Source organism: Pyrgilauda ruficollis, unplaced genomic scaffold (genome assembly GCF_017590135.1).
Source record: "Pyrgilauda ruficollis isolate IOZ18807 unplaced genomic scaffold, ASM1759013v1 scaffold4, whole genome shotgun sequence".
Taxonomy (NCBI): Eukaryota; Metazoa; Chordata; class Aves; order Passeriformes; family Passeridae; genus Pyrgilauda; species Pyrgilauda ruficollis.
In genome coordinates this window covers 12,044,742-12,072,076 of record NW_024525489.1, presented here as the reverse complement: position 1 = coordinate 12,072,076, position 27,335 = coordinate 12,044,742, and the positions used below count along the sequence as shown (strand labels likewise).

At 52.4% G+C, this 27,335-nt stretch overlaps 2 protein-coding genes across 2 annotated transcripts; one reads left to right on the top strand and one right to left on the bottom strand.

Moving 5' to 3' along the window:
• The first annotated feature begins 91 nt into the window (after positions 1-91).
• TMEM151B (transmembrane protein 151B) lies at positions 92-8,660 on the top strand. The gene is made up of 2 exons (XM_041477190.1): positions 92-212; positions 7,224-8,660. The coding sequence occupies exons 1-2, from the start codon at positions 120-122 to the stop codon at positions 8,658-8,660; spliced, it is 1,530 nt and encodes a 509-aa protein (XP_041333124.1). The 5' UTR covers positions 92-119.
• A 12,036-nt stretch (positions 8,661-20,696) lies between these two features.
• TCTE1 (t-complex-associated-testis-expressed 1) lies at positions 20,697-26,967 on the bottom strand. Its single transcript, XM_041477243.1, has 4 exons — positions 26,769-26,967; positions 24,296-24,864; positions 22,785-23,234; positions 20,697-20,873 (listed from the first exon to the last, which is right to left on the bottom strand). Exons 1-4 carry the CDS (start codon positions 26,950-26,952, stop codon positions 20,697-20,699), a joined length of 1,380 nt encoding a protein of 459 aa, XP_041333177.1. The 5' UTR covers positions 26,953-26,967.
• Between the last annotated feature and the right edge of the window lie 368 nt (positions 26,968-27,335).

The window sequence follows — 27,335 nt, the reverse complement described above, 5'->3', positions numbered from 1 at the left end:
TCCCGCCCGCCGCGCCGCCCCGCCGCCCGCCCGGCGACCGGCGAGGCAGCGCCCGGCGGCGGGCGGGATAATGCAGCTGCCCAGCCCGCAGGCACCGCCAGCGGGGCGCCCCCGCCGCCATGTCCCCCCCGGCCTCGGCGGCCGCCGCCAGCGAGGGAGGCAGCAGCACGCCGGTGCCTCCGGAGGAGGAGGCGGAGGGGGCCAGAGAGGAGGTGAGCAGAGCGGCCGCCCCCGGCCCGGGGCTGCCCCCTACCACCCTTGCATGGCGCGTTCATTGGCCGCCCCGCCGCGGGCCGGGCCGGGCTTTGCCCGCACAGGTGCGGACCCGCTCGCTGGGAGCCCCTCTCGCCCCGCTCCGGCCCCGGGGATGCGATGCGGGCCGGCGGGGATGGAGGGGGGTTGGGGGCGAGGATACCCAGCCGTCGGTCCGCGCCGCCCATGGGCTGCCCCAGCGCACCTCTTCTCCCTCGCTCGCCCGTCATCGCTGCGGAGCCTCCGGGGATGGAAGGGACGCAGCAGCCATCGCCGTCCGGAGCGGGGGCCGGAGCTGGAGTGGCCGGGATAGAGGAGGAAGGGAAAAATCAGAAACGAGAAGCGCAGGGCACCGTTTGTGCTTACAGCCGCGGGCAGAGCTTGTTATGCCTGGGAGAAGTGGACATGGAGACCCCCGCCTTGCTGTGCGCTGGCTTCTGGGGGTATCCAGGATGTGGCACAGCTGCCTGGGTCACTGTGAGGCAAGACGCGGTGGGCAGCAGGGTAGAGGGCTTGGGGACATGGCAAAGCCAGGGACTGTTGCTGGTGGCTGCTCCCAGCTAGAGAAGTGGAAGGTGCAGACTGGGGCAGGCCAGGTACCAGTACAGCCTTGCCTCCAGGTGTGCTGCAGTCTCCCTCAGCAGATGACTTTTCTGGAGTCCAGGCAGCAGATGCCAGAAAGGGTGAAGAGCAGGGTGCCCTGTGCCTTGGGAGCACCACCGGGAGGCAGGTGTGCCAGCCCTTTTGTCTGCCTCTACGGATCCTGCTTGCAGCTTGCGCTTCCCAAGAAGAGAGAAGGCAACTGCTGAGACTCACTTTATGCCATGGGGCTGCTGACCCATGGAGGGCAACCAGGCAGTGTAGGAAGGGCAGTGTTCTCCTGCAGGTGGTGGGCTGCCCTGTCTGGTGAGACCACAGCTCAAAGGGCAGCTTGGGGGGATACTCAGAAGCTGGTGCATCACTTCCCCTTCTACTGATGAGGAGCTGCAGTTTGTGAGTGCTGCATAATCCTGGTATTCTCTGCCTCCTTGGCTTGGGCAGAACATGCATGCCCATGCACACTTATTCTATATATACAGACTTATATTTAGATATAAATAATTGCAGGAGAGGAATGTTGAAGTTCAAGGACTGGGAAGCTGTACAAATACTGTATACTCTGTGTCTGTTCCTCTCTTGTTGCCTGCATTCAACAACTCCTGATGATCTGAGCCCAGCTCTTCAAACAGATACTGATGAGGGTAGCCAAACTGTGAGGGGCTTTTTTAGCGTGAGGACATGCTTGTGCCCTGCTGTGATGTGGTCTCTTACTGCCGGTGCTTTGGTTCTACTGGTTCTACTTTCAACACGGCACAGACTTTTCAGAGGAGCCAGAGCAAGAGCCAGTTTGGGTGAGAGAAGTGTAGCAGGGGCAGTGCCCAGACGAGTTTCCCTCACCTGCAGTGCCCCCTGGCTCGCAGGGATTATAAGATTGTCCGAGCTTCAGTTACTCTGTGGTGGCTGCCAGCGAGGGTGTCAGTATAATACTCCATGGGAGCAGGCAGAAAGGCTGTCGTCCATGACCTGCTCTGTTTAGGCTAAGGGCATCCTCCTTGGCCAGAAGCTATCACAGACTTGCATGAAGCAGCTGGTGGAGGAGAGGGAAGCTGCAGCCTCTCGTGATGGTGCCATGCTTGCTGGTGTCTCATCTGATGCAATGAGGAGAGACTTTAGTGGTGAGCTTGCATTCATGGACTGACCTAGTGCAATCCTCTTGTCTTCACAGCTGTCAGGAGAGGGAGAGGACAATGTTCCTCCTCCCCTCTAGTGCCTATGTAATGCCATACGGGCTGTGCAATGTCCTCATTTCTGTCAGAACCAACTGCTGGTGCCAGCACTGTCGAGTGTCCCCGCAGTGTGGCTCAATCCCACATGTCAGGGTCCATTGGCCAGGGTGAGTAGGAGGCCACAGGAGATGTCTGGAAAATGGGAGACTTGACCTGTCCTATTTGAAGGTGTCTCATTTTGATACCTCAGGTTGCTGCATCTAGGAGCCAGGCAGGGCTTCAGGTGCTTCTCATCTTGTCCCAGGCAAGTAGCAAGAGGTACTAGCCAGAGCTGACTGAGCTCTTGTTCCATCTTGGCATCACATGCCTACACCTACACTTAGTGGTGGTGAACTGAATTTCACTCATCAGTGCATACTTGGAGGGTAGGAGATGCCAAGGGACAAGCTTTTCAACCTGGGAACAAGCAAAAATATGTCCTTGTCCTGCTGCTCAGGTGGGATCTGATGGAAGGAACCAGTCCTCCTCCAAGCTCCTGTGTAAAATGGAGACCTTGGTACCGCTGCAGGAGCTGACTGCTGGCAGGATTCCCTGGCCTGTCGATGCTCAGCCTTCCTCTGTCCTCTGCAGTTGGCAACACTGCCAGCCTGGGACTGAGCCACCTCTTTCTTGTAGGCAGGTGGTTCCTGAGCTTGGGGTGTAGGCATGGGGTGTGTGATGTGGGTATTTGCTGGGACCATCCTGGCCAGAAGTTGCCAATGTTTGTCCAGAGCCTTCGAAGACAGCGGTAATTCCTAGAAATGACTGGATCCTCCCTACCTCCCTTTTTCTGGGGATCTGAGGTCAAAGGAATCAGGGCTTATTCATTTCTTGCATGATGTAAGTGAATCCTGGGGAAGAGCCATGGAAACTGATGCTCAGGAGTCCCTCTGGAGTCCCCTGCAAGCTGCTGCCACCACCTGGCACTCGGGAGCTACCTGGGCCTTCAGGCTGCTGCTCTGGGGATTTTTTTGGATTGTTTTTTCAGCCCTCTAGAGGGTTGTCTCTAGGACACCTAACTCTCTGAACCCCAGGTTGTCTCAAAATACGAAGGTTTAGCATTCTGGAGGTGAATCAGAGATTTCACAGCGGCCTCTGCAGGGAGACGCAGGTGAGAGTTGTGGGAGGTAATGACATGGAAACACTTGTTAAAAAGGGGGACAGTGGATGGGGCCAGGCTGTAACTGGGAGTGGCTTGAAGAACCTGAAGGGTTTTAGTATTCAAAGTTGCAGGGTCAAGGTTGCAGGGGTGATTAAGGGATTTTGACCCATGTGCTTGGCCACTGAGGTGCTGGGCATGTTTGTCTCCTTGAGGCTGTTTTTTTAAAAGAGGATCCCCCAGACCTCAAAGGAGTTTAGTGCAAGCAGTGTCGGGGGTCCCCTCTTGTACTGCCTCTGCCCTGTACCTTGTGGGTGTCTCCTTTTGCTTCAGGGCTGGTTGTGAGTCATCCCCTCCATCCCTCCCTACGCATCCCGAGCAGCAACTGCAGGTGTGGGGCTCCATCTCTGTTCACTTCAGGGCGGTGTCAGAGGCCAGTGCCACGCAGGAGAGAGGGGAGGCCCAAGCAGCAGCCCACCCCCTGCCTTTCCCGAGGTGTGTCTCAGTAGTGCCCGCTAAGGGTTGCCCCATGCGTTCCACCAGGTGAACTGAAGCACAGGGAAAGGAGCTGGTTGGGATCCCACAACAGGTTCGGCTGAGCTATGGCCAGCCTTGCCCCCTAGCACTGCAGAGATGTTCCAGTGCACCTGCAATAGCAGATTTGCTTACCACTATCCAGTGCTGGAGCCTGAGCAGAGGGAGGCTCCCGGTGGTGGAGGGAAACCCTGTTTGCAGTGAAGTAGGGCAAGTCTTTTGCCTCATTCCATCAGACTGCAGCGGGCAGATGACGATGGCATTTATATCAGTGCCTGCTCTCCTCCTGGTGACACTGTTCTGAGACAGAATTCTCTTTCCCCGGCTTTTTCATCTGCTTGTTTGCTATGCTGGACTTATCCAAGGCTGGTTAAGAGCTCAGGGAGACAATCTTATTCAGCTGCTTCTGCAGAGGAATCTGTGGAGCTGATTGTTTGCTCCTGTGAGCCCTTTGCAGCCTGGGAGAGGAGCAGGGATGCTGCAGTTCCTACTGGGATTAGACTCTGCATCTGGCTCCTCCTCTGTCTCTGCTGTGGTTGTATCCCATCACTGGCACTTGATCAGCTTTCGGAAACCCCACCGGTGCAGCCGAGGTGTATGTGTTTTACCTCAAAAGCCTAGGACAGAGCTGGGTTGTAAACAGTTTACAGCAGGGGTTAGTGTGACCCTGGAAAAGCGCTGCAGTATCTAAATGCTGCGTAGTCCTAGGAGGAGACTAATGCATGGACTAGAGCCCTGCTAACACAGTTCCTGGAACCAAGCCTGGGCTGCATCGTGCTCCCTGCCCTGGGTGGGTAACCGCAGTGGGGCTTGCCTACATCTCTGCAGGGTGACAGCCAGCGTCTCCCTTCTCCTGCGACACAGGCAGTGCAGAATGTGAAGGGCTGGGGGTTGACTATGAGGTGGAATTTGCTTTTCTGAGACAGACGTATCCAAAGACCTGTCATTGTGGTGCCCCTTCCCCAGCTGGCAAATGAATGAGCTGGATGCTTTGCTTTATTCCTTGTGCTCTGTTTGTGTTTCTGCCTCCTAAACAAGGTGCTGTTTCTCAGCATTCACACTCCACAGACACCCCAGGCTTGGCATGTACCACTCCAAGAGCCCTGTCCAGACCCTCCCCATGCTCCTCCTTTGGCTGAGCTGCTCCTTTACATCCTCACAGAGCTGCCGCTGCCAGGGAAAGCCTGCAACGCAGAAGGCAGCAGTAAGAGAGGAAGCTTTTAGCTGCCTGGGTAGTGGTACAGTATTCCAGCATGGTAGAACCGTGCTGCAACCAAGCAAAGACAGAGGGGTCTGAGCAGGCCCTTGTAACTGCAGCACTGACCTCAGGAGGGAGAGCACAGCTCAGGTGGCTCTGCCTCCTGAAAGGCCCTCCCTTCTTCTCCTCACTCCCTTTTCTCTTACCTGGGGTTGCCTTCTTGCCCCGTGACTGTGAGGCTGCTGCAGTGGTCAGTTGCACTGGGAAGACTGGGCTGCACATGTGTCCATGCCAGCACTGCCAGCAGCACCATCCTGCACCTCTCTGAGTTGCCTGCTGGCCAGCACCACCCCACCTACCAGCCCTGGGCTGTCTGTCTGTCTCCTGGTCCTGCTCTCAGCTAGAGGCTTCAAAGAGAGGAGCTCAGCATTACTGATAGCGGCGAGTGCCAGTGGGATGTACCAGCATTCCCCTTGCCAGCAGGGGTTTCTCTGGATGTGCTGCCTGCTCTGCTCATCATGGACTGGCTGCTGGGGTGGGCAGGCAGGGGAGCTCTGTGCCTCTAGGAGAGAAACCTCTGTTGGAGATTTGGGCAGGATCCCTGAGTGCAGTGACAGAAGTCCCACTGGCAGGCTTTGACAAGGGTGGGGAGGAAAGATTGGCCTGTGGGACTCCAGAGCACCAAGCCAGGAATGAGGGGCTCTTCAGAAGAGCAAGAAGCATTTCTTACAGGAAAGAAGAGGCCCAGGGCTGTCCCTAGACCTGCCAGTGGCCTTGCGATTGCTGGTTCTTGCTTTAATTTTCCTTTTCATGCCAGAGTGAAAGTGCCCCTCCTGCTTTCTAGCAGTGTGAGCCCAATCAGTTGTTTGGGATTCCTGGATGAGAGACCTCTCCAGCCCAGCATGTTCAGGAGTGGAGAATAATGGAGCCAGGCTTGGACTGCAGTGCCATGAGCAGTGTCATTACAGCTGGAGTTGGCCCCTGCCACGGTGGAGCTGAGCTCAGGAGCTGCTGCTGCCTGCAGGTGCAGAGGGAGAGCAAAGCTTGAATCCTCTGAGTGAATTTGGTGGCGTCTGCACAAGGCTGGGGTTCTTGACCCCTTCTCTCAGGTTGCCCCTTTGGAGATTGCTGGATGAAATATTCTGTATAAGAAAGCAAATAGTTACTTTGTCTGTTCTTTCTTTGGGTAGGATGATGTCAGATCTCACAGACAATGGATCAATACTTGAGACTTCAGAGTGTTGCAGAGTAACACAGGTTTCCTTAACAAAGTTTTTTTCATGGGTTTGTGTGAAACCCTGCACTGTACTGTGGTAAAGGCACCAGTGCAATCCCTTTAAAAAGTCGTGTTGCTAATTTCTGCCTTTTCCTCACCATGAAGGACCTAAGAGCAGTTTTTTCAGAAGTGTGGACTGTCACATCTGAATCCCAATGCAAGCAGGCACATTTGCCAGCAGCTGTGAGTGGCCTCTTGCCCTCCTTGCTGCTGCAGATTGTTAGGATGCTCCTCCCTTCCAGCCCGAGCACTTTTTAGGGTGTTACTCCATATTTGCTTTCTCTCCTACCGGAGATGGCTCCATTTCAATCGTGGAAAAGTACTTTCTCATTGGGATGGTTTATAAAGCACTTGAGAAGCACTTCAGAGCTCCTTAGGCTGCCAAGTGTTGTAGTGGGAATTGTCATTACCAAACACAGAGCTTCCCAGCTGCAGAAGGTCTGTTTCTCCATCTTACAGGCGCACCAGGCAGCTTGTGCCGCCCTGGTGGAGGAATTGGAGTGTTGCTGTTGGTCATTACTGGGAAGCGGGGGAGAGACTCGTGTGCAGTGGCATGAGCTGTGGTGAGGGGTTCAGGTGGGATGACATCAGTTAGAGCTGCCTGTGCTGGTGGGGTGGGTGCAAAAGCTGAGGAATGCGGAGGAGATCACTCAGACTCTTACCTGGTGCTCCAATAGCTCTCCCTGGGAAGTGGCAATGTTAGGGGTTACTCCCTGTTGGAGAAGGGAGGTGCTCAGGGTGCGGCTGACTGAGTTGTCCTCTACCACTCTCCACCATGTCCAGCTGGGCACTGTCTGTCTCCCAGGGAGGGGCAGAGCACCAGACATGGAGGTGGGGGTGATAGTTGCCTGCACTGCATGATTGTCATCCTGTGAGAGATCCCAGCCTCTGCCCTGCCCGCTGAGGCCAGGAGGCCCATGGCATCTGCTGTTTGGTCTCTGTTTGCAGAACTATAGGTGCTACCACAGCACCCTGCTGCCTGTGCCCCTTCCCCTGCCGCTGCAGCCCACTGACTCCTCTCTTGTTTTCTCTCTCCTTCTCCCCGGTCCCCCGGAGCAGCAGCGGCCAGTGAAGCAGTCTCTCAGCAAGTCCCTGTGCCGAGAGTCCCACTGGAAATGCCTGCTGCTGTCCCTCCTCATGTATGGCTGCATGGGAGCCATGACCTGGTGCCACGTCACCAAGGTGACCCGGCTGACCTTTGACAGCGCTTACAAGGGCAAGTCCATGATGTACCATGACAGCCCCTGTTCCAACGGCTACGTCTACATCCCCTTGGCTTTCCTGGTGATGCTCTACGTGGTGTACCTGGTGGAGTGCTGGCACTGCTACACGCGCAACGAGCTGCAGTACAAAGTGGACGTGGAGAGCGTGCACGAGCGTGTGCAGCGGATGCAGCAGGCGACCCCCTGCATCTGGTGGAAGGCCATCAGCTACCACTACGTCCGCAGGACACGGCAGGTCACCCGCTACCGCAACGGGGACGCCTACACCACCACCCAAGTGTACCACGAGCGGGTCAACACCCACGTGGCAGAGGCCGAGTTTGATTATTCCAACTGTGGAGTTAAGGACATCTCCAAGGACCTCATTGACCTGGAGAGCTACCCAGCCACACGGCTCCGCTTCACCAAGTGTTTCAGCTTTGCCAACGTGGAGTCCGAGAACTCCTATCTGACCCAGCGGGCCCGCTTCTTCACGGAGAACGAGGGCCTAGACGATTACATGGAGGCCAGGGAGGGGATGCACCTCAAAAATGTGGACTTCAAGGAATACATGGTGGCCTTTTCTGACCCAGACAACCTGCCTTGGTATGTATCTCACTATGTCTTCTGGGTGGCAGCTCTGCTGACCCTATCCTGGCCCCTGCGGGTGCTAAATGAGTACCGCACCTCCTATGTCCATTACCACGTGGAAAAACTCTTTGGGTTCGATTACGTGGCTGTGACACCGGCCGAGGAGCGCTCCTTCTGCCGGAGGATGCCCCGTGTCAACACGGTGGACAGCACCGAGCTGGAGTGGCACATACGGTCCAACCAGCAGCTGGTGCCCAGCTACTCGGAAGCGGTCCTGATGGACTTGGTGGGGCTCTCCGGCTGCACCAGCTACTCTGCTTGCCGCTACGGGGGCTACCGGCAGAACTGCGAGCGCTGCCACAGGACTATAAGCAGTTCCTCCATCTTCTCCCGCAGTGCTCTGAGCATCTGCAACGGCAGTCCCAGGATTCCCTTCAGCAGCAGCCGCTTCTCCCTGGGCCGCTTGTACGGCTCGCGCCGCAGCTGCCTCTGGCGGAGCCGGAGTGGCAGCCTGAACGAGCAGAGCTGCCCCACTGAGCAGACACGCCTCTCCAGCCAGGTGACTGTGGAGGAGGAAGACCCCCCTCCTTATCAGGATGCCCTCTACTTCCCTGTCCTCATTGTACACCGCAACGAAGGCTGCCTGAACCATGACCACCGTCACCTCCATCGCAATGGGTCCTGCGTGGAGACCTCACTGTGAAAGCAGAAGGCGGTGAGATCTCATTGTCCATTGCCTGGCCAAGCCAGCACAGGATTTGGGGAGAGGAGCACAAGGGGGATAGCCTAGGAGGACATCAGGATGGAGTGGACATGGCATCCTGCTCCGGCAGCCAGCAAAGGCTTCCCCTGCTGTGGCTCTGACCTCCCAGAGGGGGTGGATGCAGATGCTCCCCCTGACATGGCACAGAACTCTAGACCGATCACCACATGCAAAAAAAAAAAAAAAACCCAACCAAACCAACAGCAAAACCATAATTCATGGTATCAAGACCCAAACGGGGGAATAAAACGGCAGGCCTGATGCAGGGAGGGGGTGGCTTTGGCTCCCAACCCTGGCTCCAGGCTGGCTCGTGCTCCAAGGAACCAGCAGCCACCAAAAAGCACCCTGCTGCACCTCTGCCCACCCTGCTTCCCACACTGGAGTGAGACCCCTCACAGGGTGGAGGAGAACAGGCCCCTTGGAGCAGGGTGTTGCTGCCTGTGACAGAAGGTCATGGGTACCCAGGCACGTGGAGCTAAATGGCAGGTTAGAGCAAAGGCTGAAAGCCACGAATCCGCTTCTTCCCCTTCCCCCTGGCCATTCCCCACCCTCCCCATTTTTTTTTAGACCATGCTCCGACTGTTACTTTTTTCTCACTGCTGGGAATGGCATTGCCTCCAGAGGATCCCATGCTCACCTCCTTCGGAAGTTTCGGTGTGCCAGCTGTGAGTCAGCATCCCCTTGGTAAAGGGTTTTCTATTTGGGCATGCAGCACTAGGGAAGGGATGAATGTGCAAATCCAGATGGAGTGGAGATCTGCAGCGCTACTGGTGTGTTTGCTGGAGAAGGGCTCAGCTGGAAAGAGGAGCTGGAAACAGGAGGCCCCTGGTGAGCTGGGGAAGGGGAAGAGGATGGCACTGGAACAGACATCGTGGTATCAGGTGGCACATCAAGTGGCTGGGGACCCTTCCTGGCTTTGAAGTAAGTCCTAATTGGTTCAGCCAAGCATCAAGGAAGTCTCTGGTAGGTTCAGCTGCAGTTCACTTATTGATAATGGAGCAGCAGGTTGGTGCATGTCTGCACAAGTGAATTTTGCATAAGATCCAGCTGGGCTCTGGCTGTGAACTCTGAGCTGCAGGCTCCTGGAAGCCTCATTTTGGCAGAGAGCTCTGAGGGGATAGGAGGGACAAATGCAGAACTGTGCTGGAGCATTGAGAACTTTGGCTGGGGAAAGGAGGATCAAAAGGATTCTGTTTCTGTGTGACCCCACGCTTGGTGCAGGACCTGTGCAGGAGGCATCTGCCAAGAGGGATGCTCTGCAGAACAGAGGCTGGGGATATGTTAGAGGAAAACCTGATTAAAACCAAATGTTTTGCACAACAGAGGTTTTTGCAGGGAGGTGTCAGGCTGTCAGAAGTGAGGTGACTTCTGTGTAGGTCATTAGCTACTGGGTTCTTCTGCCTTGCTCTTGTCAGGGAAGGTTTGCTCTGAGCTTTGTGCTGCCCCTTCTACGCTGCTGGAAAGGATCTCAGCAACATTGGGCAAAGAGCGTTTGTGTCACTGAAGCTGCAACAGTGTTTGCAGCATGCAGACACCCAGCTTTTCCTCCTCCAGCAACACATCCCCGGATCTCTTGTGTCCTTGTTCTCAGAAAAGCTGTCTCCTTTTCAGTCAGTTCTTTGGGGAGTGCATGCCAAATCAGCCAGCGATTTCTCCAGACAGCCCTGCTCCTCAGCTTCACCCCGCTTCCCTCATCAGCTGTGGCAAACAAAAGCTAAGAGCAGCACATCTTGGGTGACAAGGGCAAGTCCATTGGCACCTGGGCATTTGTGCTTGGTGTCTGCCTCCCCATATGTCGCAGAAGGGCGAACAGTGAGGCCCTGTATTCAGTCCAGCCATCTTCCTCCTGCCAGCTATTAGTGACGGGTCTGGCTCTCTCATCGTGCTGCTGTACTGCTTTGCCTCCCAGGTCTCAAGCAGGCTGCAAGTGCACCCATGTACCACACTGGTCCTATTTTGAAAGTCATCTCCTGCTGGCAAGCCTGGAGTGGTCAGCACCTGTGGGTGTTGTAGGGCTCCACCTTTCATTCCCCCAGAGCAGTCTGTTCTGCTCTTTATGCCCTGCATATCCTGGTTAGTGTCTCTTGCCCTTCAAGTCAGCTTGTCCTTCTGGATCTCGAGTGCTAAACTACAAACAGCAGTGGTTTGAACGAGAAGTCTCTTAAAATCTCACTCTGTTAATAATTCTGTCTTAGCATCTGCCCTTACTTTCACTACCAGAGCTAGACATTGGTTTAAAGAAGAGAGTCCCTTGGAGGACAGAGAAGCATAAGGTCTCCAGCGTAGGCACATCCCTCTCTGCATTTTGTTCTCATTATTTTTGGCGTAGATTCAGACTGGGTGAAAGCAGCCCTGGGATTTCCTTGCTTAGTAATGACATTTGGCTTGCTGTGCACTCCACTTCTCTCTGCAAAGGCCTAATGTAAGCCAAGGCCAATATGGATGTTCTCTGACTCCAGGGAGGTAATGGTGTGTGCTTGTGTGTCCCAGTGAATTGAGACAGTGGAGCTGCAATGGGTCATTAGTGAGGAATGAGGTCCCCGCTTGTCCTTCCTGACATGTTCTCTTTGAAATCTGCACTGTTGCTTAAATTAGGCTGTAATGGCTCATCTTTCTATCTCCAGCCTCCAAGGTGCCTTGGACAGATGGATTTATCTAAGTTTTGGCAGGCCTTTTAGCTCCCTGGGGCAGGGACAGTCTTCACAACAGGGACAGATTAGCAGGGTCTCTGTGCCCCCCAGCTTTTAACACCTGCAGCAGAGTTTCAGGCACCATGTCCTTGGCTCTTTCTGGAGCTTTCCATGAGAATGCCTGGCCTTGTTCCTCTGGCCCCATTTTCACAGGTGAAATCTTATTCTGGAGGTGGTCTGTCCAGGTGGATCTTCGAGGCACGGCTGTTCTTCTGACCCACAGGATCCGTACGGTCTTCCTGTTGCTGAACACCTTCCCCATCTACGTGCTGTCAGCTGCAGCCAGGTCCCAGTGCTACTGTCTGTGGCTGGTCCAGACCCACAGCACCCTGAGAAGTGGGACCTCTCTAGTCAGTATTCCCCACTGCATGCCAGGATTTCTCAGACATCCCATCCGTCATATTCTTGGTGCTACCCCAGTGCACCTGGTAGAACTGCCCCCCTGGTCCATCCCATTCCATTTTCTCAAGGGTGGAGACATGACTCAGGCTCAGGAAAGGGGGATAGTGCACTTGGACATGGTAGGGAAGCAGGACTGGGCAGCAGGGACAGGAGCTGCCTGGTGGCTTGACAGAGAAGTGGTGGAGCTGAAGAGAAACTGAAACTAGGGCTGGTCCTGGCATGTCAGTCAGTCAGGAAAGTTCAGAGCAGAAAACTGGGCTCTCCTTTCTGTCTCCTGGCATGGGACACTACCAACAAAGAGGGTTTCCTCCTGCAGTGCCCTGGGCCAAGGGCAGCTGCTGTAATTCTCCTTATGGCTCAGGTTACGAGCACAGATCCCAGAGATGGCCTGTCCCTGTTCTGGCACACGGCCTCTCCATGGTGGAGTGGTCCCATCTCCTGGCACATACACATCCCCCACCACAGCTCTGGGCTGTGCAGCAGTCAGGTGCCTGCTCTTCTTGAGGCTTGTGTCTGCTCTCTGCCGTATCCACGCTGGTGATGATGATTCCTCTGGCAGGTCATTCGATGGCCCAGTCGGCTCCTCTCAGGATAGCCTTCTCCCTTATATCTAACCTGAGTTCCCCCTGCTTTAGCTTAATCCCATTATTTCTCCTCCATTGACTGGTGAGTCTAATTGGCTCTGTTCCTTTTTCTCATGGCCTTCCTGACACAAGCAGGCCTGTTATCTGTAGCCTTCTCTTCACCAAGCCCAGAGTCTTGATCTCACTTGCCGGACCCTGGCTTGAGTGGTGGTGCAGAAGTTTTCTCTGTGTAGTGAATATGTCACTCCTGCTCTGAGCCTGTCCCCGGCAAGAGGGCCAAAGGTGCAAGCAGTGCCATGGTCTGTCAGGGTGGCTGTGTCCTCATTTCTGGTGCAGATCTCTTCGAAGTGAGCGGAGCTCACAGAGCTGCTGGCCGCTTACACAAGGAAAGCAGGACAGCACGCCTCACCCTCTGGGAAGGTCAGAGCTGGGTGCTTGTCAGCATGATGGGGGCAATAATTAGGAGGATCTCTGCAGTCAGATTGTTTTTTTCCATACATCATTCAAACATTGCAGTTTTCCATGGGCTGAGTCAGGCTCAGCATTGCACTTAGCAGTGGAGTTTCCTCATATACTAGAAAGAGGGAGGCAGGAAGCTGCTCTTCCTGGCCCTTCATGGTGCTAATGCAACCCAGAAGAGGGCCAGTCCTTACTGCTGCAAGGCTGGAGAATTAGTTTGGGCTATTTGGTGTTTCCTGCTCTTCAATATACTTGTCAGGTACTTAAAAGCTCTCCAGCTTTTCTGAACTAGAGAAAAAGAGAGAGAGAGAAGTGTGTGAGAAGCTCTGGATTACCTGATCTTCAAGACACATCACCACCCATTTTTCTATCTTTCAACACACTGGAAGCTTCCCAAGTAGTGCCTAGCACCTTGCTTGTGCAGAACCAGTTGATGACACCAGCCAGCCAAGTGGTACTACTTTGAGACCTCTGCGTGTCATGTCTCACTCCACACCAAGGAGGGGGGTTTCAGAGAGGGCTGTTGGGGTGAGCAGCTGCAGGGGCATTCATTAGGATGGTGAGAGGGAATCTGAGCCTATGGCCAAGGCCAGGCCTTCCAGGCAAATACACAGTATTAAGGCTGGGGAAGCTGCTGTTCATCTATTGCCAAACAAATGCACCCCTCTTCCTTTCTGCTCCCCCTAAAATGCACATTAGAAATCCAGCTGGTCCCTGCCCTCTTTGTTGTCTCTTCACTCAAGAGGCTGCAGAGTTGTTTAATAACTGATGGATGCCCATGGGGTGAGAACTGCAGGAAAAGATTTATTAAGTGTAAGGTTAAGAAAGATAGGTAGCATCGATGCCAGTAAAACAGCACCTGCTGATTAGCAGGTGGGACAAATAATGCCTTTTAAGCTCTCCTTCCAGTCTTTCCAACCACGGCTTCAGTACTGCTGTCTAATGTCACCAGGGTGCTGCCTTTAGCAGGGGACAGACTTTGCTGCAGTGTGCTCCTGCTCTGCTGCAGTCGCTGTAGGGGCTGGGTCTGAAGTGCCACACCGCCACCGAGATGTTGTGTTACCAAAGAGCTGTGAGTCTCGAGCTGGGATGTGTCCTTCTGATCGTGTTTCATTCCTATTCAGTGGTTAGAATAAAGTCTGTAGGAATATGATCTGGATCCAGGTAATGTCAGAAATGAAACATAGTTTAAGTGATAGCTCTGTCTGGTGCTGCTGCTCCCTGTGATGCACTTGGGCCTGCACTCTCCACTGAGCCAGGCATACATGGAGACCAAAGGCTGGTTCACAGGACCTGGGACCCCAGTGGGGACTTGGGGCTGAGCCTGCCTAGGGCTGTTTCCCTGTGGGCATTCTGGAAAAAGTGGAAAGGGGTCATAGTCACACTTCAGGTAGAAATTAATGGGCTATGTTCATTCCTAGGGTAATTTTACTGAAGCCAGTGGTATTATACTAATGTGAGGTTGGCTTAGCAGCTCCTCTGGGGGGTCTGTCCCTGAGTGCAGAAAAATTGATCTGTCACAGTGTTGCTTTGATGTTGCATTTTGTGTTGGGACTTGGCCAACATGAATGAATGTTGAATATCTGTAGTTTCCACAAGCAGTGGGTTGAATTCTTCTGCTCTACTGCCTCACAGCTGCTCTGCCAAGGGGAACATTATGCCCATGGATGTGATCTCCTCAACTCCCTCAAAAGCAAGCTAACAAGCAAATTGACCTCCACAGCACCTCCACAGCACCGGGAGAGGAGCTTTCTCCCACAGGACTTTCCGCCTTTGAGGTAAAAGAGGTCCCAAGGACAGAACTGAACCTGCAAGACCCATGGCCTCGTGGCCTGCCCTTCCTCCTTCCCTCCTTACCTCATGTCAGTCTTGGGGGAGGGACAGTTTCCCTGTGGAGTGCAACAAGCTCCTCTTCCTGCGGCTCGTGAACAGGCTCTACTAACAGGTATATAATCCACCTATGCAACTCTTCCAGAAGCTGCCAGATTTTCAGGAGCCCATTACAGTGTGCAGCATGGCCATCCAGCACTGAGAATAAGCACAGCGGCTGCTGGAAAGCTAAGTGGGTTTTATTCCTCCCCCATTCCCCAGGAAGACTTTTTTTGTTGGGCCATTTTGTTTGTTTGTTCGTTTGTTTGGTTTTTGTAAACTTTATTTGGGGGAAATGAAGCTTGTGAGATATTGGTGCCCATCCTGAATCCTCCCCAGTCCTTCGAACTCTGTGAACGGATGGATCACCTACTGTGATTATAATTTAGTGGATTTTGTAGAACAAAATAACTTCACACACAGACACATGAGGTTCTTTCACTCTCCATCAGCACAAGCTGCTTCTGCAATCTTAGCTACTCACATTAGTGAAAGAAAAAGCCTATCTAGAATGTGGTGAGATGACGCAGTACTTTGTATCAGTCCCATGGTCCCAACGTCCATTAGCAGTGCCGTCAGCTGCCGTGACATGAATTCAGACTTTGGATGGCAGCCCATGAACCAGTCAGGGTGAAAATTTGGAAAATCCCAAGCCTGAATCTATGCACATTTCCAGAAGCAGATGCAGGGGGAGGATCAGCTGAAAGCAGGCATCACCTCCTGCTCAGCCCCGGCAGAAGCTGGTGGGCTCTGTCTGTGCTGCAGCTGCCCCCCAGGAAGAGCCTGTCCCCAGGGGCTGAGCAGAGCAGAGCGAGAGCAGCAGTGTGTCTGATGGAGCAGCACTGCTCAGCTCACTGGGGAAACAGCAGTGACAACTAGACCCCAAAATAAGAGATTTCACTTTGGGAATGCCAATGGCTTTTTCAAACTGAAATGCCACAAGAAGGCCTTAACAGCTGTGAGAAGTGTTTCACATTGCTGTTCCTTGCTTAAAAAAAAATATTTTTGGTGATGATGTGAGTTTAAGCTCTCCACTCCTTCCATCTCTGTTAGTAAGGTGCTGTGCTGGTGGAGAAGGAATGCCCAAGGCAGATCAGGATGGTGGCCGTGGGGCTTTGCAGTGGGGTAGGTTGATCAGGAATGGAGGCCAGAGTTTAAAATCTTTCTCTGCCCCTGGAGGTGTGACATGGCCATCCACCCAGATGTGGCAGGGGGGGTCCTGCGTGCTCATGCACAGCCGGGATCCGTGGCCCTGCGGAGGGTTGATATGTTGTGGCTGTGGTGTGGTGACACCCATCCACTCTTGCAGCAAGGGCTTTTCAGGGTGACAGAGCATTGCTTGTTCTTCGTGAGAGGAAACTCCTGACCCGGTTTCTGTGAGGAGACGGTGTGAAGTGTCACATTTGCTGCAGAGAGTGGCAGGGAGCAGGGATAAAAGCATGGAGCAAGCTGTGTTTGAGAACAAGCTAATCCACTGCTGCCTGTCTGAAACTGGAGAGCTGCCGGATCTGCTCCCTGGACAATGCTTTCCAGCTCTTCTCATTCTCCCCAAGCCTGATGTGCAGACTGTCATTCCTCTGAGCTAGCCAAAGCACTCCTCTCCCCTGAACTCCTCCGAGGCCATGCATTCCCATCATTTTGGTCCCCTCCCTGCTGGGTGCCATGAAATGCCAGCAGATGCATGATGACCACAGGCATGCTGGTGGCCAGACCTCAGCACACCCTGCCTGTGCTCAGCCTTCCAGCAGCGCTCCCTTCCCTGCCGTGCCCACTGCTTGCTTGCTGCAGAGCAACCACAGCACATCCTGGCATCACTTTGGCATCACTTTGTGCTTTCCCAGAGAATTTCGCAGCACTTGTCCTAAGTTAGAAAACAGAAAGCCTTGACATTTTGGTGATCCTGGTCTCCAGACCAAGGAGGAGAGGAGAGGCAGGTCAGCTGTTGTGGCAGTGAGGGAGCAGGGGACAGCATCGTGGCGAAAGCAGCATATCTGCTGGAGAAGTCTCCAAACATGGGCTCTATGCTTCTCTGCTGGGGCTGAGGGCAGCTGACAAAGGGCAGATTAGGATGTGAATGCTCAGCAAGACATGGGAGGAAGAGAGCTGGTTGAGAACATCTGTAAAAGGCTTTGCAAAGGTGGTGGTTTTTACAGGAGACAGAAGGTAAAATGGGGCAGGAGGATGCGGTGCTGGAGCAACGGTGCTGCAAGGCAGGGAGGGTGGGGGGGAAATGGAGCAAGGCATTTGATAGAGAAGCTCAGACAGAGTGGGCTTTCAAGGCAATCTGTGCATGCTCTGGCTGAGGAGAAAGGCAGGAGGTATTCCTAAGCTGAGGTGCCCAGGCCGTGTCTCGCTGTGCTGTTGGAGCAGCAATGCCGCCTCCAAGCCCAGCAGTGACAGCTTGAGCACGTGTCATCAACCACGATGGCTAATGCAGCCACAAGGTGTAAATGTCACTAATGAATAAATTGCCTTGTGCCTTGGAGAGGCTAATCCATCAAAGCCAGAGACAGGGATCTGACAAGCCTGGCTATTTCAGGCGTACCCTGTAGTGAGGAGGAACGCTTAATTTCTGAGCTGTCCCCTCCACGTAGGGAAGCTGATGCAGGGCTTGGCTCTGCGCCACTTCCCATCTTCCCAGCCACACAAGCTCAGGCTTCATCCCTCTTCACTGCAACTGAAGAAGCACAAAAGGATCTAGATCTAGATTAGCCAAAAGTGCCCTGTCAGCAGGGTGGTACGTGGGGTAGCAGGTGATTGAGGTTGGAGGGAAGCTGCTGGACACAGGGCACACGTGCTGTAGGGGTGATGGAATACAGTGGTGGGTCCCCAGTGACTGGGAGAGCTTGTGTTAGTTGTCTGGGTGTGTTTCAGGGCAAGAGTGCTTGGCACTATGTTTTAGAGGCATGCTGTTTCCTCCTCACCGCGCTGCACTGTCCCACAGGCGGTGCACAGCACCCCCATTTTCAGGACCCCCTTTGTGTGAACCCCAGCCACCAGCACTCTGGCTGACTGTGCAGAGGGTAGGTACCAAACAGGCAGGGACAGCTCAGCCTAGACAAATTTAGTTCCATGGGAGCAAAGGGAGGCTGAACACAGCAACCATTTCTGTGCACAGCCTCTGCTCATCCTTGTGGCAGCCTGCTCTTCCTCCCCAAGTCGGTGCTCGAAATCAACCTGCCATCCTGTTTGTGACATATGCCAGTGTGACACCTTGCAAATCGATGCCTGGGTCTCTGTGAGCAGAAACCGCCAGGCTTGGGAAGCTGGCCACTGTCTCCTGCTGCCGTGTGCGCTCTGCTCAGAGCAGCGGAAGCCGGGCTCGCCATCTGCTGTGGGAGGGAGCCAGCCGGGTGCCCCGGCTCCGGCCTGATGGGACACCCCCCACACAGCCAGGGGGTGTCATTCCCTTGTGTCATTCCCGCTTCTTTACCTTCTGGCCACCCCTGTCTCTCACCATCTCTCTGGCACAGACCCATGGGTGAGGGGATGCTCCCAGCTTGTCTCTGCTGGGTGCTGCTGATGATGTGTTGGGGGGTGGTGGCAGTGCCCAAGCTCATTCCCTCCTCCAGACAGAGGCCCACAAATGACTCCCCTTCCTCAGGGCCTGTCAGTACTCCTTGGAGATAGATCTCCTGGGAAAGCTGAGGTATTTGTTCTGGCCCTGCACTCAGCACAGTGACCAGCTAGTTACCCTCCCTGTGATGGCTGGACCTGGAGCTGACAAGTGACCCACCAACACAGCAATGTTCACACTCCAACAATCTGCTGTTGCTGTCTGGCCAGAATGTGTGGCACCTGAAATGGTTTCAACCCTTGCAGATTGGCAGATAGTTGACTGTTGGTCTTGGGTGTGGGCAAGTGCTGCAGGCTGCTTGGTTTGGACTTTGCTTTTTGGCCAAGAGGTGGATGGGAGAGAGGGCAAAGAGTTCTCCAGGCAACAGCTACCTGTTCAGGCATTCCTGCACGTGGCAGCCCGGGAGTGGGTTTGAAGGGTGCTTAAGTGGTGTTAACAGTCTCAAGCTGTTACCAGGAAAATGAGCAGTGAATATCATGAAAAGCAAGTCAGAAGTTGTTCTGGTGATGACGTGTTTTCCCAAGGCCTTTCCATCCCTTGTCCTCACTGGCTCTGGTGGCTAATTCCTCCTCGTGTGTGTGCTAGCATGTCTGCAGGATCTCACTGCTGCCCTCCAAGCATGAGCTTTCGTTGCACAACTGGCTGACCAGCTGCAGCCCTGTCCTTGGAGCTACAGGCAGGCTTGCCTAGGACCAAGCCACCCCCATTAAACCCCCACCCGTCACTGCTGGAGCTGTTGCTTCATCAGCCTGATGCTGATCTGGGTCTTTTCTGCTGTTTCTGAACATGAGTTCTCATCTCATTGAGGTGTGTCATCCAGTGAAAATATTTTGTAAATGCAAATAAAAATAAATAAGTATATTCAATACCTCGGTCTCGAGGATGGGAAACAAGTAGTGGGAGTTGCCCAGGTAGGGAGGTTTCACAGCTGCTGCTGCTGGTTAGGAATTCTTCTGGCTGTAGCCCCTGGAGCATCCATCAATAGTTGGGAAGGGAGCTACACAAACCTGTGAGGGCTTGGGGCTGAGCCCTGTCAGCACCCCTGCTGCCAGGGCAGCCTTGCACTCCATCCTTTCTGATCTATATGGGCAGACACGGTGCAGGCAAAGGTCCTGTTGGCCAGGGGCCAGTGGCACCCTCGGTGTCTGTATCCATCAGGCAGGGCAAGGCAGAAGCGGGTACGTGGTGAATAAATTCTTTTGTGAACACTGGGAAATGGTTTTTACTTTTCAACTCTGTCAATATGATCTAGCTCTGTCTGTCTCTCTATATATGTACAAACAGTATATCACAATGTTGCCTTTTTTGTTGGAAATATCAAAGTACAAAGATTGTAAACCAAATCGGTGTAATAAAAGTTTCAGATGATTCACTGAGGTGGTTGCCAGCAGTGGGTCTGTGAGCACTGGTGTTGGGCAGGGCTGGGAGGCATGGGAAGCTCCTGCGTTGCTCAGTGGGTGGGAGGGGATGGAAGTTAACCCATTTGCTTAATTCCCTGATATCTCCTGAGCAGGATGGTCAGTGGACCAACTCTCTCAAGTATGTGCCTTGTCCTGTCCTCAGGTGACACCGGCCTGTAGAGCAAAAGGAAGCTGCTCCATTTTGCTCCAAGCCCCAGGAAGCTGCACTGTTTTCACACTTGTGAGCTATGTGGGCCAGCAGTCCTGAAGGGACCCCTCTAGCTTGAAGTTATGCAAAACACAGGTTGTTTTGGGCAGGTTTGCACAGAAGAGCACTACCAGGTAAGGTAAGCATCTGGTTGTAAAGAATTCACCTGTTGCAAGGCAGGTTAGCACTGATTAAAAGCAGAGCAACTCAAAGCAGGAAACCACGGTGGTGAGACCTCTTGATTTATTGAATTTATTTCTATTTACTTTTCACCAAGCATATCAGACTCCAGAGAGATTTACTATAAATTCAAATAGATGATGGAGTAGAGCAATAGCCAGAAAAAGCTGCTGAGGAGCTAGAAACAACATTCCCTCAATCCTCTATGCCTCTCACATCCTCCTCAGCAAAATCTTAAAGTTAGGTCTGGACTGGATCATTTAGGTGGCAGAGACTTCGTCTTAGCTGCTTTACAGGTGAAACAATATTCAGTTGCCTGAACTAATCTTGCTGCTGGAGCATATCAAAGCATCACAGGAGGTGAGGTTTAGGGTGCAGTGGGAGAGAGGGCTTAAGAGGCAGATTGCTCTGTGGTGCCACTACAGTGCCTTGAGATCAAATGTCTGTCTCCAGGGAAGTCACAGGTTGGATGATGGGGGTCTGCGAAAGGCTGCGGTGATGGCCACAAGTTAAGTGTTTCTCAGAAAAGCAAATAAAACCAAGATCCTGAAGTAAAGTGTTTCCAAGAGTGCGCACCCAAAGCCCATTGCTCCCTGGAGCACTTTATTCAGAGGGGTTCAGTGGTGGGGTGCTGCAGAGATCCCAGCCTCACTGCTTCCCGATTGGCCCACACAATTTCGTGAATGAGGAAATCAGTCTCCTGTTCCACCTCTGCGTGGCGGAGATCAAGCTCAGTCAAAGTCTTGTTGTTTGCCAGCCCTTCAAGCAGCTTCTTCCCACCATCCTGCAAAAGGATGAGAGGGGATGGTTAAAGGAGGACACCCAAAACACAAGTGTATTGCTCCTTTTCCCTCCTCCCCAGGGCAACTTCTGCTGCTGCCAGTGGGAGGTGCATGAGAATTGTGCCAAAGGGATAAAGGCCTCCACCCAGGTGCGAAATGTTGCTCACAGGAGAAGTGCAGAGGAAGAGTGTAACCTTATGCAGCTCTCTGTGACATGACACTAATGACTCCCTCTGGGTACCATGTCAGGAGTTCTCAAGCTCATGCTGGTTAATAACACATCTGGCAATGATAACCTGAGAGGAGTCTGCTCCCCCCTGTCCCCTGGTTCCCAGCTTACTGCTGGCTGGAGACAAAGGGATTAGAGTGCTGTTCCTCATCTTGGCAGTTGTGAGAGCCCAGAACTGGCAGTTTTCTGTCTGGATGCCATTTCCCAGGCTGGGTTGGCTTTCCTGAGAGGAATTATCTCATGTAACTGAAGACCAGCCTTCATGAGACAGAAAATGTGATGTAGTCTCAGGGAGGCAACCCACTCAGAGGCATTTCCCCCCACTACATGAAGCACTGTATTTAGGGATGTGACAATTTGAAATTTTTTCTGCGGTTGCTATTCTCTTCCAGATACCAAATATACCTCCTGCCCCTTTTCTCCTCCATCCAGATGGTCCCCTGATCCCAACACCCTGCCTTTTAGCCCTTTTGCCAAAAAGGGCAGAGCAAAAAGGACTGGGAAGATGTCTCTTCTTAATGGGCTACAGAGGTCAGAATTGGATGCATCTCTAGCAAAACCCTCAATTTTCCCTAAGATAACACTACCAGACACCATTTGGGCTGCCATGGAACTTCACAAATGGCTAACAGGAGAGCTCATCAGAAGGAAGATACTAAGCACAGAGATTATTATTTACTAAACAAAAATCCTTCTATCCTTTCCAACCTTTGCCCCCTTCTATCATTAAACTCAAATGGTTTTCCACATCCAGGACCATAAAATTCAGAACTCACAAAAGGTTTTCTGCTATCAAATCCTTTCAAAACCCTTGTCAAACACATTGATGCCAATATTCCTGCCAGCAGGGACAGCTGGTCTTGCTGTCTCTTTATTTGACAGTGAGAATAATCGAGGCAGCACAGAAAGTTTAAAAGCCAGCATGATTGCTTTTGGCTGTCTAGTTTCAGATTTCTAAAGCTCTTTTTAATCAGCAGAAGAGAAGCGGTCTGGTTTGCGGGCATGTTGCATACTGCAGCTCTTAGGGATGCAGTAAGATCTGTGGGTGCTCTTCTGTCTAGAAAATGTAAGCCTGTGTTTTAGGAGCCACTTACAAGCACACAGACATGACACTCCTGACCCACTGCACCGCTCCCGGCCCAGAGGGTGAGTTAAAGAAGCTCAACAACCAAGCCAATTTTCTAACAGTCTCCTCTGAGTGTGTGATGGACAGGAGAAATTCTGGGAAGGGTGACACTATCTGTGTGCTGCTGAGTGACAGATGGCACAGCAGATCCAAAGTACAGAGGATATGCATGAGACCCTCATCTCATGCCGCCTATCATTAGCTACGCTCACATGTGCAAGGCATCTGTGATTTTTCCCAGACGTGCTTCCTGATTTTCAGTTTCCTGGGGGGGAAATCCCTCTCTGCCCAAAAGTCCAAAGCCTCAAAGACACATTCAGCCCTATGAACAGAGCTAGATGTAACAAGTGAGGTAAATTCATGTTCATGCAGAGAAGGTGTCATTCTCTTTCCTGACATCTGCTACAGTCTCTTCCCTGCTCACAACTGATTGTCATCATAGCAAGAATGCAAAATGAGGGATGCATTTGCCTCTGTGCCTTTGAGACAGGCTCAGGATCTATTTTGCAAGGCCACCACACAGGGTCAGAGACTGCAGGCAGAAGAGACTTCTCTTACCAGCCCCAGGTGGTTGCATGAGAAGTTGATGCTCGTCAGAGTGGTGTTCTGAGCCAGGACCTGGGAGAACACTGCCGCGGTTGGCCCTGACAGGTTATTACTTCCCAGATGGAGGGACTTGAGGCTGGTGTTGGTCAGCAGGGCACGGCCAATCGCCTCCCCGCCTTTGTCCTCCACGAAGTTGAGGCGCAGATTCAGGGAGGTCAGGGTGGAGCTCTCAGCCAGGCCGTGGGCAAGAGCCTGAGCCCCCAGGTGAGAGATCTGGTTGTTACACAGATTGAGGGTTTCTAGTCTGCTGTGGCTGATCAGCTTGCCAAGAGCTTGTGCCCCGTGGTCCCTGATGAGATTGTGGGACAAGTCCAGCTCCAACAAGCAAGGGTGATGCTGCAAGTTACGGGCCAGGAGCTTGATCTTGTCATCATCCACTTTGCTTCGTGTCAGCTTGAAAACCTGTGGACATAAAAACCAGGGTCACTACAACAGCCAATGCTTTGGACTGAGCTTTGTGCAAGATCATCATTGAGTTAAACCTATGGTCCACCAGAGAGGATTCATCTCCCTTCACTTCAGACACCTTTAGCTAGCAGGCTCAAGTATTTGCTTTCCTAGTGGGCTGATACTTCCAGCAAGCAGGGCATGCCACTGATGTCCCATGCCTATTTTAGGGAAAAAGGGTTTGCTTCCTGGGAATGCCTATTCCTCTCCTCTGACTGCACAAGATCTCTATCTAACTGGGGGCTAAATTAAAGCAAGATAAAGCTGCCCAAACATCTGCAGCAACTAGCAGCAGAACCCAGCCCAGATCACAGTCAAACCTGTCTGAATGAACACGTGCACAGTGATAACCACGGTACAATGTCCTCTGTGCCTGGGGCATCTTAATAGCCACAAGAGAGGTAATTTCTCTTCTGGAAGCCATATTTCCCAAAGCATGACAGTCTGTGGGGAGTTCATCCAGCTCACTCTGGCTCTACTCTGGATAGCAATGCCCACTGATGTTTCAGAGGGGCTGAGTTATCTGCACTGCAGCTGCCACAGAGCTGAAGATACTGTTAGTTCTTAGGAGGAAAATCCCTCATTGCTCTAAGGCAAGTGTGAGTGTTTCCCCATGCTGTTCTTGGGGGTCTTTGCTCCTCTGGGAGAGGCTGACATGCATTTACTACCAAAAACTCCTAATGAAAATTTCCCTCTGGACTTTTCCTCTCCTGCCTCCCAGAACTATGTGAGGAGTTAAAACAGTGGAGTGCTGCTGCCTCTTACGCTACAGGCAACAAGTTCTGTGGGAGCAAATATTTTTCTCACTGATCCCCTGACAACCCATTCTAACAAGGACACGTCAGAACAAGATACTCAGCGCTAGGCCAGCAGGTTAACATCTCTGCACTCTCTCAGAGTCTGTAATTTGCAAAAGAAAGGGTGGTACCAGCAAGCAAAACTGGTCCCTGTATTTCTATCCACAGGCAATTTGAAGATCTAGCTGAGGCAGTAAGGTTCAGTTTGGGGTATATTACTTTCAAGTTACGGCACATCTTCACGGCAGTAGCCAAGTTGGAGCAGTCCAGCTCAGTGAAGTTAAAGAGGCTCCACTCAAAGTTCATGCCACAGCTCTTCACACCATAAATGAGATGAAGCTCTTCAAGGTGAGGGAGATCAGTAATGAGATCTCTCAGGTCGTAGTGATGCATGTAGACCTCACCAATTTCAGCATCATCCTCTGTGTCAGAGAGGTCACTGGTCTCCTCCTTTTGATCCACCCGCAAAGGTGGCAGGAACTGATTGATCTCCAGTTTCCGCACATAGCCTTTGCAGAGTGGGATGAGCTGTAGGACCTCCTGGGGGTCTGTGGTGTTAGGGATGAAAAACTTCAGAATGTTCTCCAGGTGACGTTCAAAGAACATCCGTTTCCAGCTGTCTCCGTAGTTGGAGACGTCACACACTTCCCAGCGCTCCATACAGCACCTCTTCCAGTACTCCTCATGGCTTACTGTGTTGGCAGTCACAGTGAGTGGAAGGCTGGTGGAGAGCCTGTCCACCACCTTCTTTTGGTGCTCAGGCAGAAGATTGTTCAAAATAGGGTTCTCTGGAAGAGACAAAAACAATGAGAGAGTGGTCTGGGCATAGGAACAATTGCTGGCACTATGGTTCTGCCCGGGCCCCAGCTGTGTGCCCATGCCCTCCCCTGCTGATACTGGCTCTCTCCTTGGTTGCCAGAAGCTGGAGCACAGTGCTAAGTTGGCAGAACACATGCAGGATTCCTTTGTACATTTCCAGACATGATTTCTAACTTTTACAATGGAACATCAGTGTAATTTGGTTTACTCTCGTAATATTTGGGAACTGCGCCAGAAACTGAGCTCCCCATTAAACTTGGTTTGAACGCAGTTTATATTCAGGGCAGGAATTCTGCTCCCAAGAGAACTAATTCAGCCTTACAGTGATGGGAGAGCTTGGCCTGCCATTTGCTGAACTTTCTCCCTTTTGGTTTCTAAGCATATTGAGGAACAGTATTTGAGAACAGCTGTGTGCTTTTCATGCAGGTCCTCGTGCCTATTTATCTTAATTCAAGCATCGGTCTTACCTCAAATTGATTCCTGTTCCTTTTTGCTGAGGCACACTCCTAGCTTTTAGGTCCACCTTGTTTAAATAAAAATTCTGTTTTCCCAGATACTCTTTCCCCAGAGTCTCTTTCCCAATACTTGCCCTAAGTCTCAGCTGTGCTGTCTGGTGGAAGTTCTTTGTGCCCAGAAATGCCAGAGAAAAGCCATGTGTACTCACACCATGAATATTTGGGCATGTGTACGCAGTTGTGTTGAGTAACATAAGTGAAGAAACCTATCTGTGCATGGGCAACCAGATTATGAAACACAAAGTGGTGTTAGCTTTATAGTTCCCCTATTTCTGGGACATTCCCTTCCTAAGGACACTGACAGTTTTACCACTGTCTCTTCCTGGAGTCTATATTCCAGTGTCCCACAGCTGACACTGCGGTGACCTTCTCTGCAAAGTCCCACGACTCAAGCAGAGGTGGGACACATATGGGCAGGGCTGGGCTAGCTTCACTCAGGCTCACTCAGGCCCCACTCAGGGCAAGGTGCAGCCTCACAGCTCAGGTGACAGCACGAGGGTCCCCATGAAAAGGAGCTCACTGCTTTTACGCGTGCACAGTGCACATCCAATGCATTTGGCATCAAACTGACTGATCGGGCTGCTGGGATTGCAAGGCTGTCCCAGGTCAGACCCTCAAGTACCTTCAGCTCCTGGCATAAGGCAGCACTGAGCTCCTCTGTACTGTCTTACAGTCCCAGTGTGGACATAGCCTTAAAACTATCTTTGCTCTTTGCTGCCACTTCACTGAGTCAGCCAAAAAGACAGGGCATTCTTTTCCCCCTTCCAGTCAGTTCTCAGATGAGACATGCTTCTTCTGTTTTGCTGTGTTTCATCAGTCTACCTGCTTCAAAAGCACATTGCCTGCCTGAGGATATAACTTGTCACATCACCACCAAAAGCCATGGAGGAGGGCTGAGCCTGTGAGTACAATACTGAGATGATAGCTCCTCTGGACAGGGAGCAATTCTGCATCTCTTTGTACAGCACTCAGTACAACAGGGCTCCATCCTCGAGCACTGCCCTAACTCTCTATGAATCAAGAGCAGGAAACAGCAACTGCACAGCCCCAGTCATGGCTGAGGTGAGTCCAGAAGAGCACGGATGGAAGAAGATGTGATAGAACAAGGTCAGTACAGAGTCACATCCTGGAGTGCAGCCCAGAGGACTACAATCATCCCTGGAGTGTACAAATACATACTTAGCAACTAAACAGTTTGTTTAACTGGCTGCCCAAGAGGATATTTCTCCCCATCTGCTCCTTTGGCAGGGCTGGGTGCAACACTGCCTTTCAGATGCATCTGCCTGCCTTGTTGACCTTCTGCTCTCTGGGGCTGACCCTCTCTCCATGTGTCCTGGAGTAAATGTGCTCCCACTTACTTTCGAAATTGTGAGCTATGTGCTGGATGCAGAGCTCAGTGAGCTGGGGGACAGTGACCAGGGACCAGCTGAGATCCTCAGTGATGCAGCGGCGTGTGTAGAATGAGTCATCAGTGAGGTTGCCCTGAGCTGAACATGGTGAGGGAATGGCTCTGCTCTTGTCACCAGCTTCTGGCTGCTGCATCCTTGCTCAGGACCTACTTCTCCTTCAGGAGAAGCGAGGGGAAAATTCCTTGAGAGTCACCACTATGTGGTTACCTGCAAAATAAAAAGGCAGCTCTAGAAAGAAGGTAGCAATATTAATGGTCAGCTCACACTACTCTCCTGTAACACACTTGCCCTTTGCCTGCCTCCTCTGCTTTGGACTGGAAGCAGTGCAGCCAAACAACTATTACTCAACCTCATCTTTATACCCTGCCCTGTGCAAAGAGGTCTCTAGGCACCACATGCAATAAGGAGATAATAACGTGGTGTTAATTCAGAGTGCTGTTGAAGAGGATGGACAGGAATTGATTGTTTACTGTCTTTTCCAATAAAAGTAATAGGGGAAGCTGGCAGAAGCTAGGC

Bases quoted from the DNA above. Each gene is read 5' to 3' on its own strand.
- TMEM151B (XM_041477190.1), top strand. From the start codon at position 120: ATGTCCCCCCCGGCCTCGGCGGCCGCCGCCAGCGAGGGAGGCAGCAGC. The intron at 213-7,223 runs GTGAGCAGAGCG...CCCCCGGAGCAG, and splicing joins CGGAGGGGGCCAGAGAGGAG to CAGCGGCCAGTGAAGCAGTC.
- TCTE1 (XM_041477243.1), bottom strand. From the start codon at position 26,952: ATGCAGCAGCCAGAAGCTGGTGACAAGAGCAGAGCCATTCCCTCACCA. The intron at 24,865-26,768 runs GTAAGTGGGAGC...TGTCTCTTCCAG, and splicing joins CATAGCTCACAATTTCGAAA to AGAACCCTATTTTGAACAAT. The intron at 23,235-24,295 runs GTAATATACCCC...TTATGTCCACAG, and splicing joins AGATGTGCCGTAACTTGAAA to GTTTTCAAGCTGACACGAAG.